At 32.6% G+C, this 15,730-nt stretch overlaps 4 protein-coding genes across 4 annotated transcripts; 3 read left to right on the top strand and 1 right to left on the bottom strand.

Moving 5' to 3' along the window:
• Window positions 1-33: 33 nt before the first annotated feature.
• LOTGIDRAFT_219426 (hypothetical protein) lies at window positions 34-3,997 on the top strand (the record flags this gene model as incomplete). The annotated part of the gene is made up of 8 exons (XM_009062789.1): window positions 34-252; window positions 654-732; window positions 1,038-1,153; window positions 1,358-1,447; window positions 1,826-1,916; window positions 2,139-2,300; window positions 2,565-2,688; window positions 3,103-3,997. The coding sequence occupies 8 exons, from the start codon at window positions 34-36 to the stop codon at window positions 3,320-3,322; spliced, it is 1,101 nt and encodes a 366-aa protein (XP_009061037.1). The 3' UTR covers window positions 3,323-3,997.
• A 1,549-nt stretch (window positions 3,998-5,546) lies between these two features.
• Window positions 5,547-6,002, bottom strand: LOTGIDRAFT_76584 (hypothetical protein; the record flags this gene model as incomplete). Its single annotated transcript, XM_009062694.1, has 1 exon — window positions 5,547-6,002. A coding segment is annotated over one exon (456 nt), but the record flags the coding sequence as incomplete, so codon positions are not given.
• An 833-nt stretch (window positions 6,003-6,835) lies between these two features.
• On the top strand, window positions 6,836-12,286 carry LOTGIDRAFT_126234 (hypothetical protein; the record flags this gene model as incomplete). Its single annotated transcript, XM_009062788.1, has 12 exons — window positions 6,836-6,925; window positions 7,413-7,530; window positions 7,666-7,780; window positions 7,975-8,017; window positions 8,191-8,299; window positions 8,666-8,787; window positions 9,107-9,231; window positions 9,477-9,597; window positions 9,814-9,915; window positions 10,099-10,208; window positions 11,757-11,859; window positions 12,140-12,286. 12 exons carry the CDS (start codon window positions 6,836-6,838, stop codon window positions 12,284-12,286), a joined length of 1,305 nt encoding a protein of 434 aa, XP_009061036.1.
• An 887-nt stretch (window positions 12,287-13,173) lies between these two features.
• LOTGIDRAFT_165765 (hypothetical protein) lies at window positions 13,174-14,356 on the top strand (the record flags this gene model as incomplete). Its single annotated transcript, XM_009062787.1, has 2 exons — window positions 13,174-13,214; window positions 13,921-14,356. 2 exons carry the CDS (start codon window positions 13,174-13,176, stop codon window positions 14,354-14,356), a joined length of 477 nt encoding a protein of 158 aa, XP_009061035.1.
• Between the last annotated feature and the right edge of the window lie 1,374 nt (window positions 14,357-15,730).

The following is a 15,730-nucleotide window of genomic DNA, read 5'->3' as shown; positions in this document are numbered from 1 at the left end:
TCAAGCACAGTAATCTTCGAAGTGTAAAGGACGATGTTGCTGAGCTTAATTCTCTACTTGCAGGCTTTGAGGTGGTTTGCACCTGCTGCACTCCTCCTTGGATCTTCTCCGGCATTCTTTTCTGTATGGGCATCATGGCGCCTTCTGTCGTCTGTAATGCCAAGGCGTGTTTTTCGAGCCGGTGATGACACTATGTATTCGACTTATCAACGATTTGTTTTGTTTTTCTTTGAGCACTATGCTGGAATACAGGTGCATAACCTAACCTACATTATTATGATTCAACGATTAATTCAAAATTGGGCAAATTTACTGGTAGTTTAGCCTTGCAAGTCATTAGTTTGTCATAACATGTATTTAGTGTGAATAAAACCTGATTGCATTCATATCTGACACTTTCAGGTAAAATTTAAAGGAAAAATAAAGATTGGTCCAAATATCAATAATTTGATATGATTATACTCCTGTCTTGGTCGTCTGGTTCTCAAGATCAAATCCAATGCAAATGCAGTTGATCTACTAGTAAATAATATGCAAAAAGCAAATTCTATCTGCACATTTCTTGAATTGTAAACATAAAGTTATCTATTGTAAAGCAAATATCTTTTGCCTCCTTTTACTTCTTAATTAAGTTTTTTTAAATTTGATTTTAGATTTATTTATATGGAGATGTTGATAAAATTTTAGAAAAGAAAGAGAAAGTATTCTACATATCTAACCATCAATGTACAGGTATGTTGATAAGGTATTGAGAAGTGTTTTAATAGATGGTCATACAGCCTGACAGAGAAAAAATAATGTTGGTCACCTTTATAAAAAAGAATTTATGCCTTACTCTTCCATACTTTATTGAAATAAAGCAAAACTAAGCAAAATTCACTTGACAAATCGCAAAGTGCATCATTCATGAGGTAAGAATGGGTTTTTTTTATCTTATGACAAGCACTGGCTTTTACCTCAGTCTACCACCATTGGTGATTGATATAGTAATTCCAATTATTCAGCATTAAAAACATATTTATTTGTTTATATTTTAGTTGATTGGGTTGTGAGTAATATGCTAGCTATAAGACAAGGTAGTTTGGGCCATGTCAGATATATTTTGAAAGATGGCTTAAAATACTTTCCTTTATATGGTTTTTACTTTGCACAGGTAAATATATTTTACCAAAGTTGTTTGATGTGATGAACCTCTGGAAGAAAAATCTGAGCCATGATAAAAAAAGGGTAACAGAATTTATCATGTCAATTTCAGTTTGGAGATATTTGTTTTGTAGTATTGTGATTGAGTAACATTACCATTGTTGCCCAATCCAGTGAGTACTGAGTAGTAAAGACTATTCATATATCTCTTCAGCATGGTTGTGTTTATGTTAAAAGAAGTGGAAAGTTTGAAGAAAGTAGAACGTCTAAGAAGTTAATACAATTAGCTAAGGATAATGTAAATGTAAGTGGTATTTTTATCTCAGTAAAGTGAAAAGAGGTTAATGATTCAATAAATTTGAAAAAACACTGTTGTTTGATTATTTGAGAATCAAAGTTAACAAGTGATCTCTGCATTTAATATTTGGCTTTTTTTTTCACAATTACCGGCATTCAAATAAAATTTATCATATGTACCATGAGGTATTTAATTCTGAAGGCGAGTAGAAGTGGCAACAATACACATGTATATATGCCTCGGCAGCTGTATAAAGGTTGTAGAGAGTTGATGCTGTGAGTGATTTTAACTGTTGAAATGTCACTCTAGTAGTTCAACAAAACATGTCATGTTAGTGTACATAACGAGATTTTGTTGCGATCGACCAATGCTTGATCATTTCAGACATGGATGGTTGTTTTCCCTGAGGGAACAAGATACAATCCAGAACTTCCAGACATGATCAGTAAGAGTCAAAACTTTGCTAAAGAAGAAGGTAGGTATTGATGTGACCATAAAGCATGGTGTTTCATAGGACTAACTTGGAGTTGCATACAATAGAAACATAAAAAATAGTTTACACAATAAAACTTGCAGTCATTTACAGCACAACTGCTCCAGAGGTGAAGTGGTGAAGAGCTATTTTCAATCATGTTGTCTTGAGCCTGTTGTCAATAATTTAAGATATTAAATGATTTAAAAATATTAATTTTTGCAGGTTTTGAAGTATTAAATAATGTGTTAGCACCAAGACATAAAGCTGTATATATAGGATTAAGTCATCTGAGAGAATCATTAGATGCTGTATATGATATTACCATAGGATATAATCATACCATGAATAAAGATGGGGAGAGACTTCCTGCTCCTAGTATGCCAGGTAAGATTGTATAATAAAGCTAAATAGTGAATAGTCTCCATTACATTGTGATTTCTAGAATGTGGGCCAATGCCACTGTTCTGTCGTTGAGCCTGTGTGCCTGTTATCATACAATTATAGCCAATTTGCATGTTCATGATAAATTCCACACAATTCTTGTACGATGTGACAGTCAGAAACTATTGTGGTTCACTCTGTCTCTAATTGATATTTTTGATAATTTGATTTTGAGTTGTTACAATATCCTATTTCTTTTATTTCCAGATTTTCTCAGTGGTCAGACATCAGAAATTCATATACATATAAAACGTTATGATATAGAAGATGTACCAGAAGATATTAATGGATTAAGACTGTGGTTACATCAACGTTTTGTTGAAAAAGAGAAGTGAGTATAAGAGATTTCCAAAGCATTGTTTTAATTATATGATATTTGAAAAGTTAACATCATAGGATTATTTGTTTAGCAGATAGCTTTAAGGGATTGTAAAGAGTTTTTCTAAATATTTTATGTGTATTGGGAACACTGATAGCATCAATTTGCACCATTACAATTTTCAATCAGACATCTGTGGTTCCTGCAATTCCATTATAATTAAGTGTTTGATGATGTCACTTATAGCAAAGGGCCTTATGTGATAAAGCATAGTTTGCTTCATATTAGTGACATTTAACACAAGTTGAGGATGATATGCATATGACTTACAAATGGAGAGACTTATCTTAATTTTTAACCACTTCTGTTTTTTTCTTGGAATATTAACACAGTAGAATATAAAGTAAAATCTTTCCTATTTTTCAGATTGATGACATACTTTTATAAGAACAAAGAAAACCCAGAGACTTTTCCTGGTGTTGGCGTTTTATCAGAGACATCATTTTTATCAACCATTCCCTCACTGTTTTTATGTACAGGAATGGTTGTTGCTGCATTAGCCACAGAAAAAGGCAGATCCTGTTATTGGAAATTAGGCCTTTTCTATACCCTCTCTTTAAATGCTTGGATGAGGTTTCGATATTGAACCTGCTAAACCACCAAACGCTTATATCACATGCTTTGAGTAGGACATAATCTTTGTCCAAAAAACTTGCGAATCAAAATGTTTATGATGAAGGTGTAGTAAGCTATGCATGTTTGTTTATGATGGAGTGCTCTATTAAATTACTTAAGTCAGTCAACTAAGTTTTATATCAGTAATGGCTTTGATTGAAAAATTATCTTATTTAATAGGAAAAATTAGTCTATATGAATATCTATGCATTTACAGATGACAAAAGTACACACACAATGAACCCGTATCTCAATAACCACGTATTCAAAGCTAAACATAATGTGACGGGCAACATAAAACCACCCTTAGTTAAGGAAATGAACTATTCCAATCATATATGTACACCTTCTGACTTTTAGAGAGTATGCTTGTGAGGAAGAGTTCAATAGAGAAATAAGGGATGTCAAGGCAAATGACTGGTTCATGATTTTTTTGTAGATGACATTTTATATGTATAGTTTGGTTTTGCAGTAACTTTAGACAGTTTAACCATGTACTAAGAAATTGATGTGAACTTGAAATGCTTGTTATTGTATGATTTGATACTGAGTTGTTATGAATCTTTTATAAATTAATGTAGATAATAATATATATCTAGTTGTTGATTTATTTGAGAGTACTTGAATAAATGTTTATACAAAAAGTATCTGAACCTTTTTTATTTTCTGCTTATGTGATCACAATATCTACTTGCAATGTTGGGTGTTTAAAACAGATGACTTCAATATGAGGTTTAGGTATAGTCAAAAACATTCATGCATATACTAGCCCTCATACATAACAGATCAACTTTTGGCAGGCTGTTTTCCTTTTATGTTAAATGACTCATATGTCTGAAATTCAAATTTAGCTTGTGCAAGTGTATAGCTGTTTAACACATACATTCAGGGCCCTTATAAAAAAACAAATAATTCATTTACAATATAATTCTGAATATCTCACAGTAAGCTGTTTAAATATTTACAAATTCATGAATTATATACAACTTTACAATACTGAAGCTTGCAATATTTAGATAAAGCTTAACCAAAGCAAGCAAATCGAAAATTTGATTCCATCTTTTCCTTCTATACATATATACACATATTTCTTTAAGGGACACTGATGGCATCAATTTGCAACATTCCAATTTTCAGTAGGACACCATTGAAGTCCCAAAATATGCTTTATCACTAAGGCCTTCATGATTTGTGACATCATCAAACACTTAGTTGTAGTGGAGTGTTAAAAATGATGCTTTCAGTGTTCCTGATACACGTACATCATTTAGAAAATCTTATTAAGAACTCTATAAGACCACAGCCACCCTTCATGACTAGTCCAACAATTCATTTCCTTATTTATTAGAAAAGACTCAATGTAGGCCACATAACAATATGTTAGATAATGGTACATATGTGTTGTGTATACTATAAGAACAAATATTGTTAAACAAATACTGCAAAGATATAAGCCACTGAAGGAGACGCTTCGTAAAGTGATTTCATTGTCATGTTTTGGAGATACAATTAGCAGTATATTACATCAAAAAAACACATTACAAATATTTGCCGTATGCACTTGTATTATACAGCATGATCATTAATATAAGCTTCAGGTAATGGTAATTTAGCCAGATAAAAAATCCCATTTGACTCGCAGCATGATCACAGAGTTCAAATCTTTCAAATTTCCAATTTTTACAGATCACAATTAACAATTTCAATAGATTGCTTTAAATATCAACATTGTCAGGAGAATCACAGTTTTGGGTAAAATTATTATGATTTTCTTCTGTAGGTGTTGAAGCATCATCCTCAACTTGATTATAAATATCATTTTCCAACTCTTGTAAACGAGAATGAACAGCATTCAATCGTGTTGTATCTCGACCATTGCTGATCCTCTGAAATTCCTCAGCTAGCGTGTGAAGTGGTGGACTACTGGATGTTCGGGAACTGTCTCCTAAATGAAGTCTTTCAAGATGAATGGATAAATCTCTCTCTGTTGTTGAACTATTAGGAGGACTTTCAGAAGGTGTTTGTGGGGTTTGGGGAGTGTTTGACGGTGTTGGTGGGGAAAGTGAGGTATCATACCCACCCCCTGTTCTATCAATTCTTACAATAGGAATAGGAACTTGTTGACCACCAGGTAAAGATAATACTGGAGCTTCATTTCCATCACCACCTGGTCTATCAGATTCTTCAGAACTTGGGTTTCCAATCTTCAACCCAGCTATACCTTTTTTATTTGGCATTGTGACTAGATCTCGCTTAATTCTACGCTTCTTTGTTCGATCATTTCGTCGACACTGGATCATATTTTCAAAGTCTATAATATACATAAATCCAGCTATTAAAAGTTCAAAAGCTTTGTCTTTCTTTTTGAAATGAGTTTCAATATCGATACTGGTTCTATCATCATATTGCCACCAACCATTGGCACCTTCATAGAACCATTGATAAGCATCATCAAACAAGACAGTATGTTCCAAATCTTCTTTACGTAACAGAGTAGGATGTAAGAAGAAATCTGGAGGTATAATCTGTCTACACAGAGCACATTTACGGCTTCTGTTGGCCACACCTTTTACACAAAGGAAACAGAAGATATGTCGACAGGGTAACTGTACTGGATGTATACAGGGTTGAAGGCAAACTGGACAATCTGGATTGTTTAATGAATCTTAAAATATAAAATAAACAAATAATATAACAATTATTAGATTAATAAATTTTTATACCCAGTAATAGATCCACTTAGATACCAAAGTATCATTCAATTAAGGAACAATAATCTGAAACAAGATATTTTGTAGTCTAGGAAAAATTTATCAGGGCAAGCCAGGAAAATTGAAGAAAGATGAGGCCACTAGAAATTTAAGTTATCTTTTGACTTTGTTTAAGTTGTTCAATATTATTTTAGTACCATTTTGACCTTTTCTGGGGGCCATTTTGACCGTTTGGATCATTTTGGTTAGATGCCAAGTTAACAATAACCCATAGAAATACCTTCTTGATCCTTTTTTTGCTTGTTTTGTTTATCAACAACAGTGACATCATCATCATCACTGCTTTCATCCAAAACTTCTTCCGCTCGTTTGGCTCCATTTGAAACCTTGTCACTTTTTGGCTTAGAAGATGAAGCCACCATTCCATTTTTGACCTCCTTATCCATTTTAATATAAAATAATTTCTTGTTTCCGAAATTTCAGAAATTTTTAAAGGAAGCCATCTTGCTTCGATCTAGTTGAAGCTATACTATTTAGTTGCGAATTTATCTTATTTTTCTTTCTAAACGATCAGCTGATATTGAATAATAATAAAATGTAATAAAAGAATAGCCAAAACAAATTAAAATATAGGCATAAGTGATAATAAGTGGATTTAGATAATACATTATCCTTTTTTGTTTCGTATAATTTTCTCGTATTTCCAGACATTTACTGATAATAGCAATTTTCTCTGATAGATGAATCTGGACAAACAAGACAAAACCAGGAAAATGGCGGAGTACGATTTGACCACGCGTTTGGGGGAATATTTAGATCGCCATTTGGTGTTTCCTTTACTGGAATTTTTGTCAGTAAAAGAGGTAATATAAAAGACAACCTACGTGTTGTATTTTGTGCTGGTTTGAATTATTATTCCATATAATGTGAAAGTCTTAAAGCGCTAATATGACGATTATTTTTCCATTAGATTAGGCTTATTATTATTATTATTATTGCATGCCATATCCTTCCATATGTCAATCTTCCTAATCAAATATTGATATATTATAATTGTTTACTTGTACATTCTCTTGGTCTTATTATTTTGAAACATTATTGTCAGGAGTATTGACAGATGTCATAAGATCTGGTGTCAAAATTCAACAACCCAGTGAAGAAATTGACAAATATCATGCAAACAACAACTCATGATTGGAGAAGTAGCCCAGGCCTATTCATTATATGTTATGCCTTTTAGATCTATATCTTTGTTTTTTCAACTTACATGGAATTTATTAGCAGAATTAAGATTTTATTTCTGTTTTTGTTATCGTAACTTGATTGTGCTCATGATTATTTTGTTTCTAGCTGTACGATGACAAAGAGATGTTGAAAGGCAAACTTGATCTTTTAAGTAACACTAATATGGTGGATTTTGCCATGGATGTTCACCAGAACTTGTATCCAGATCAACAAGTTCCACCAGGTAGCTTATTAATACTATTAATTAGTTTCTTGTTTTTGATTTCGAATTTTCTTAAAAGTTTATAATGCGTTATAAGTTTTATTGATGCTCCAAAAGGGATTAGAACTTGACACAAACAATGTTTTTTTCTTATAGTATTAAAAGATAAGCGTGGTAAAGTTGTAAATGAATTAAAAACATTACAAGCTGAAACAGATGTTATTACTAAAATATTTGAAGATCCTGAAGTTACAAGAACCATTCAAAACAGGTAAAGAATAATGTTCCTTTGATACTAACGGATGCTGATGTGGAGGTATGTTCTCTGTCAGAGTGTATGTCATATTCTTGTGAATCTATAAACTAAAGGCAATATTGGCTAACAATAGTTTTTTGTTAGATTTCAAGGCAGTGTCTCACGGGGAAGAAATTTTCTTTTTACACCTTACTAATTTTTTTTTTCAGAGATGGTAGACAATTATGTGACTTTTTATACCAAGAAAAGGGTGTAAGTGTAATATAAATTAATATTTGCATTAAACCTGCTGATATGAACATCTTGAAGACTGTCCTTGTTGTAGATTCAGATACTTAATAACAAATAGCAATTGTTGTCTGTCTTTATTTACTCATTGAGGTTCAGAATAGAAGTTTATATGTGAACTATTTTTTTATTTTCAGTTTAAGCCTGAGATGGTAGAAACATTATATAATTATGCTAAATTTCAATATGAATGTGGTAATTATTCTGGAGCTGCTGAGTACCTTTATTTTGTTAGAGCTCTTGTAAGTTTTCCTATCCAGGTTAAGGTCCATATGCGATAAAGCACATTTCGTAATAAGTGACATCAGCAAACACTTTAGTTCTATTGGAGGCGGAAGGCTGATCGAAAATTGGAAATTTAGAAAACCTCTTTACAATCCTTTCATTGAATTGCCTCTGTAGATGCTTTCTATGTATTACTCTGTTCTGATAGCTAGAGCTCCAAATTCTCAAGGATGGTATAAATTGAAAATACTTAAAACTGAAAATGAGTCAAGACATTTGAATAGAAATAAAAACCATTTAATTTTCTTATTTCAACAAAACATTTAGAATCAAACTTTCAAACTTGTTAGTGTGTTATAGTCAATTTCAATGTCCCATTTCAGTTAGCACCAAATGATAAGAATTTTATGAATGCTTTATGGGGAAAGTTAGCATCAGAAATATTGATGCAGAATTGGGATGTAGCATTAGAAGATTTGAACAGATTAAAAGATATCATAGATCATAATGTAAGTACTGGAGTAGTAATAATGACAGTTGTCTAGTGTTTAGGAGATGTTATATATCAGTGAAAATCTAAGATATGAGGGCTCCACCGATATGATACAAAAGAATGTGGAAGTTAAATAGCTCAGTCGTTGTTTGCTAAGTGATTCGGTGCTTTGAGTTTAAATCCTCCTTAAGACAAGAAAAATTCTGATGCCACTTTCAGTGTTTCAGAGAATCAGCCACTAATACAAAATGATACAGAGAAGCAATTTTCAATTGTCACTCTTGCAAAATAGTTCTACAAAGACTTCTTTTTCACTTACAACATTTTGTTTGCAGACTTTTGCTGGAGACTTACAGTTATTACAACAGAGAACTTGGTTGATACATTGGAGTTTATTTGTCTTTTTTAATCATGCTAAAGGAAGAGATACAATAATAGAAATGTTTCTATATGAACAGAGGTAGGTCTTCTATTTGTGATTTTTACATGTTCCTAAGGGTGCTTGCCTACCTATAGGGATTAGGTTTTGACACAACCAGGATTTTTGAGATAGCCCTGTTCAACGGTTTTATACGTGTCAGTGGGGTAATTTCCCATCTGAAGGCAAAGAGTAAATTAATTTGAATTCCTAAATGGCAGGTACTGGCATAGATATATAAATTGTTGGTAAAATGGTCACATGACTTGCAATTTGGTACATTTCAGTTATTTAAATGCCATACAGACAATGTGTCCCCATATATTACGGTATTTAACTACAGCAGTAGTTACTAATAAAGGTAGATGGAGACAATGCATGAAGGATTTAGTCAAAATAATTCAACACGTAAGTATGAACTATTTTATACATGTGGTTAACTGTGGTCTGATTGCAAACATGAGAAAGGATAGTTATCTTTCCTTTGGTTATGTGTTGGTTTTGAATTTATATCAGAAGAAATAACATGTGATGTAATTTTCCTTCAATAAAACTTGAATAAATATGATTAATTATACACCAATTTGATGCCATTTCACATCATAATTAACTTTGCATTTTCAGGAATCCTACACATATAAAGATCCCATTACAGAATTTATTGAATGTCTGTATGTACATTTTGATTTTGATGGTGCACAGAAAAAACTTAGAGACTGTGAAACTGTAAGTATCTCTGTACATCTAGTCTTCTACTTTACATGGTTGCAATGCCAGATTGTGATTAGACTAAGATTAAGTCGACAAATGCTTCACATCTTGGTCGAAATGATTTAAAATCAACAGTGTACACTATACACATGCAGTTCTTAGTTTACCTGCAAAGTTATCTCTCTATTTTCTTTTCAGGTTTTAAGTAATGATTTCTTCTTGGTGGCCTGTTTAGATGATTTTATAGAAAACGCCCGGTTGTTAATTTTTGAAACGTTTTGTAGAATACATGAGTGTATTAGTATTGGGTAAGTGTATTTAAGAAATGTTAGGATAGTACAAGAAGTCAGTAGAAACCGATCATCTCTAAAATACATGTGAAGTGTCAATACTTTCAATGTAATAATAATATCAGCATATTGTAAAAGAATTTTATCTTAGGTTGACTTCTATAACAAAGGCTTAAAATCACAGTCATTGTTAAATAGCTGAGGTTTAAAAATTGTATTTGAAAGGATTCATTAAGAGAACTTGATAAGAAATTACATATTCATTAATCAATTAGCTGTTTTTTGGAGAATTTTTCTCCTGAACAGCTCAACACAACAAAAATGAAGTAATTATATTTTTGACAACCAAGACTACAATTATATGACAGTGACTTATGTAAACTTTGAAAACAGGGCGTTATTTACTACTTATTTATTTAGATAAAAAATAACAGACTCTGTATTGTTATGACATAAAATTGCCTATCAATGGTACATCTTGGCAGCAGTTGAAACAAATCGGGGCTTTAATTATACTTCCTAAATTTATTGGCAATATATTCTACAAATAATTTCATTATATTTTCAAACAACTAGAATTATGACAGATGAATTAATTGCTTTTCTTCTTGATGTTTAGATAATTTCATCAGTTTCATTGTCTATCTGCTGGCTGCACAAGGCTGTATTTGCCAGATTAATGCATGAAAATCTTTATTGCCTAAGTTGTTCCCATTTTGAGCATATGCAATAACTTTTTAAATTTTTATTTTGAAATTTTATTTAAACTATGTTAAGGATTGATACTTTTGAAAAATTAAACAAAGCAATTTGAAGCACAAAAATACAACAAATTGTGGCAGGCATTTTTGAAATAATTAAATTACATTATTTTCGGTAGACATAGACATAATACTTCAATGTTGATTTGTAGAAATTAATCAGAAAAACATTCACTTGAAATATTGGAACTGTTCAAAATTTTGACTAATTGCAGTCATTAATTAAGTCTAAAACTCGTTAATATTGTCCCACCCACGGAATGACTACAAATGATGAAATATTGTACAGGATTCGAGTCACTGGTTACACAGAAATAAAACCTGATTTACTACTTAATGATAAACACAGACCTAGTCTGGCAACACTGTCTATTCTGGCACTATGCCAACCATATTGAAACCAGCAGAAGTCTGTTTCTCTAGCTCAGCCTTTTTATATGTTTCTTTGGGCCCCACAAGAAGATGTAATTGGCCCCATCATATAATTATTAGACTAAGGTCAATGATATTAGTGGCAGGTGTCAGTTGGTTGTATTAAACTAATTATATTATAAGATACATGATTATCTAGATTTTAATATAGCTTTGCTGTATGGAAGTGATAACCAAATAAACCAAATTAAAACCAACAATAAATGGAAACATATCAACAAAATACATCTCTTTTAACAAGGGTTCTGGCTCGTTTTGGGTTTGAAGCCAGTATGTTTCACTATGTATGGTTGTATGGAAGTCTGTTGGACAAAGACACGTGTATTTCCATAATAGCCATCTCTTTCCATATTTTGATAAATTCTTTTTTCAGAATGTTAGCTGAGAAATTAAACATGTCACCAGATGATGCTGAGAAATGGATTGTTAATTTAATCCGGAATGCCAGATTAGATGCTAAAATAGATTCTAAATTGGTAAGTTATTTTTGTTCTGCATTTTTATATTGTTTTTATTATCAAAAACAGACTGGTTGTGAATTGGGTGTGTAGATTTATGCACAAGATCTTGGCCAAGTTAAAATTTAAGTATGAGTCAACAAATATTCACAGAGTTACAGCCCTTGATATACTGAAATTTATTAGATAAGTGAGTGTACCTTACATGACAATGCTTGTTTTGAGAATTGAAGGTCTGTTATACAGCGGAAATTCCCATTTTATTTTGTCAAATTAACAAATTTCTCATTATTTTCAGGGTCATGTTGTAATGGGAACTCAAGCTGTTTCACCATATCAACAAATTATTGAGAAAACTAAAAACCTTGCCTTCAGATCACAGGTTATAGCACAAAATGTGGAGAAAAAACTTGGTCATAGTAAACAAGATGTTGTAAGTATTTAAATCTTTAAAATATATACTTTCTATCAGGATGACAATAGAATTTCATTTTTTAAACTTGGCCAAAATGAGTCTAACTGGACTTAACTGGCGTAATTAATGAAAAAAGCTTAATATTTTCAAGTGTTTTCTCTTTAATTACTCAGTTTTAGGGATTTTCGATTGATAATATTATACCTAAGCACATGTCATACTGTCTGTTATAGCATTGGAAACTTTACTTTTCATTTGCATGGCTCATCGAGCAAATGGTGATCGTGGGTTATAATCTTGAAGGGCATTTGAAAGTCTCTTGACCTTGAATAAACCTGTTCTCATTATTCCAGTACACCCAGCTGTTAATGGGTACGGCTAATCCAGGAAATGGGATTGGCCAAGGATCCTAAATTGTTAGCCTGATAAAAGTTGTTGCCTCTCTTCGTAGCGAATATTCTTGCCATGCTAAATATAGGAGTCATATGTAATGTTGGGTTATCAATAGTTTTTGGATTCACCTATTACATTAAATTTCTTTTTATTTCAGAATCAATGGGGAATACAGGAGTAGTCAACTATATGTTACAGATTCTTTTTATTTCAAGACAGTTTCCAATCAACATGTATTATTTATCAAAATTAGGCCATATTAAAATTTGGAAGAGAGGTTTCTTTGAGTTTTTAATTGCTTTGTTTATGATGGAATGTTGTCATCACAAACTGCCCTTAAACACCTGTTCATCGCCGTCGAAATGCTCCAGAAACGCAAAGCTGCTATTACATGTGTATGCAAACTCAACGCATGCTCAATAAAAACAGATCAGAGCAAACCCTATCCAAATCCTTAGCAAATCCAAGTTTCTGCTTACACGTGTCCCCAAACTCCATACTCAACACCCCCGTTAGCGCGACAAATGGCTTTTGCGTTTACGGACGGCTATGGACTGCTGATTCGGTACAAACACTGACGATGTGCGTGACTAATAGGAAAACAAGTATTGCCGATGCGTCACAATGTGTGCCAAGTTTGGTTTATCGTGCATTTCGTATGCAGTTCGAAATGTACAATGTGTGACCAGGCCGCAAACGTTGCTTTGGAAAACCCTCGATACTTATCAAAACGCATACGGATGCGGACACAAAAATGGATTGCACAGCATTCTCACGAATACACAAAATGGGATTTTCATTACATATCTTATGTTTAGCTGTACTGGTTAAAAGTATATGATAAATTCCAAAAAGGTTTTTAACTGCACCTAATTAGCGGATGTATTGTGCGTGACCTAGCTATTTTTAAATTTATTATACCTACCTGTTAATCCTTAAATCATTTATTAATCTTCTCTTCTCCAGTGAAAAACTCTATTGATAAATATCAGGTTACATGAAATTAGTTGGGAAAGGTGTACGTCTATAAAAGATCAAAAAACCTCGTGAAAAATTTGACACTATTGTAAAATAAATCACAATTTCGAATTGGATTGAGACAATGTCGCACCATATTGAAAATTGACCACGCCTTCAGTTAGGGTTACGCCACATTATTTGAATTTATTTGAATTTCCGGCCCTCCGTAATGCTAGATTAAGACGTTGCTAGGCCAATGATATATCTCTATTTGTAGAAAATTGAAGATTGTCGCGGTCATGTACAATCAGGCATATTCCCAATAGTCATACACTCAATAGTCATACACTTAATAGTCATTCTAACAATCGTCATACACCTAATAGTCATACTAACAATCGTCATACACCTAATAGTCATACTAACAATAGTCGTACTAACAATCGTCATACACCTAATAGTCATACTGACAATCGTCATACACCTAATAGTCATACACCCAATAGTGATACTAACAATAGTCATACACCTAATAGTCATACTAACAATCGTCATACACCTAATAGTCATACTAACAATTGTCAAACTAACAATAGTCGTACTAACAATCGTCATACACCTAAAAGTCATACTAACAATAGTTATAAACCTAATAGTCATACACCCTATAGTGATACTAACAATAGTAATACACCCAATAGTCATACTAACTATAGTCATACTAACAAACTACTACACAAAGAGTGAATGATAAGCAGCTGCATATTATCCCACATTTTACCGTAGAATATAGTTAATGTCCTTGCACCCCTCACTTCACATTGTGAAACCTGTAAAATAAGACTAATTGATACATATAGAAAGTTCAGTAAGTGTAAAAATAAAAGTCAATTAAAGTATCAAGTTTATCACTGTAAGTAAATTATTCAATAATAACTTATTTCACTGTCATTTCAAATCACATCAAAATTTGTCACGGACCCCCCACTAAGCTAAGCAGCCCAATGTAACCTAAAAGCAAACCTTTCTCTTCTTTTTTTCTGGTAAATTTCACATCGCAGCTCATTGGGCGATTAATTTAAAAAAATGTTGAAAAGACTGACATCTTATCCGATTGCATCGGCAACCTTGAAAAGGTCAATCACTTTCCTCTCCTCTAGAACGTCTTTCTATCTTCCAGATCTTCTATATTTGATCTTCCTCTGATTCTTTTCATCTCTTCTATATTTTCATCCTCTCCTTTCAATCTTCTTTATATCCCCCGAATCTTCTCCATCTCTTCTCAACTTTCTTCCCTTCCTCTCATCTCAATCTTCTTCCTATCTCCTCAACCCCCGCTTTCCCTCCTCAACCTTCCTCCCCTCCTCTCATCTCAATCTTCTTCCTATCTCCTCAACCCTCGCTTTCCCTCCTCAACCTTCTTCCCCTCCTCTCATCTCAATCTTCTCTTTTTCACTTTACGTTTTTACTCCCCCTGTTCCCGTCTCAACCCCCCTGCACACCCCTCGTTATCACTTCTCAGGGTATCCACATGCACCTTCAGTACCCGACAGTGGGCCAAAAATTTCATTGCTAAAGATGATGTTAAATTTCATTAAAATACTCGGGCGTATTGAAATATTTAATAAAAATACGTCTGTTCAATTAACGCTCTGATGCATGTTTGATTTTCTTAACTTCACCGTTGATAAACACTCATTTGGGAAAATTTAATTAATTTTGAAAGGGATAAGGACTTGAAATCTAACTCTTAATAACATGATAGAATTAAATTGAAAATAAGAAAAGTTAAAATGTAAACATACAATTATTTTTGGTGACAACGAACAAACTTTTCATACAATAGATAAAGTAAATGTTGATTTGTTTACTAAGAAGAGATTTGATAGGCAAAGAAAATTGATATATATTCTAAACACAAAAACATTGTCGTCTGAATTGCCATACACTTTGGCGGCCATCTTGAATTTGGGTTGAAAGGAAGGAAATTGGTTAAAGTTTTTGAAAGAAGTGTGAAATATGTGTAAAGTTTGTTCAGTGCATTATGACAATAGAGCAATAAAGATGCAGACTGAACTGTTATTGTAAACTTGACGATAGTAAATTAATAGTTCTATATAA

The sequence above is a fragment of the Lottia gigantea genome, assembly GCF_000327385.1.
Source record: "Lottia gigantea unplaced genomic scaffold LOTGIsca_53, whole genome shotgun sequence".
Lineage (NCBI taxonomy): Eukaryota > Metazoa > Mollusca > Gastropoda > Lottiidae > Lottia > Lottia gigantea.
Note: the sequence above shows the minus strand (reverse complement) of the source record. Positions and strands in the feature narration are given on the sequence as shown.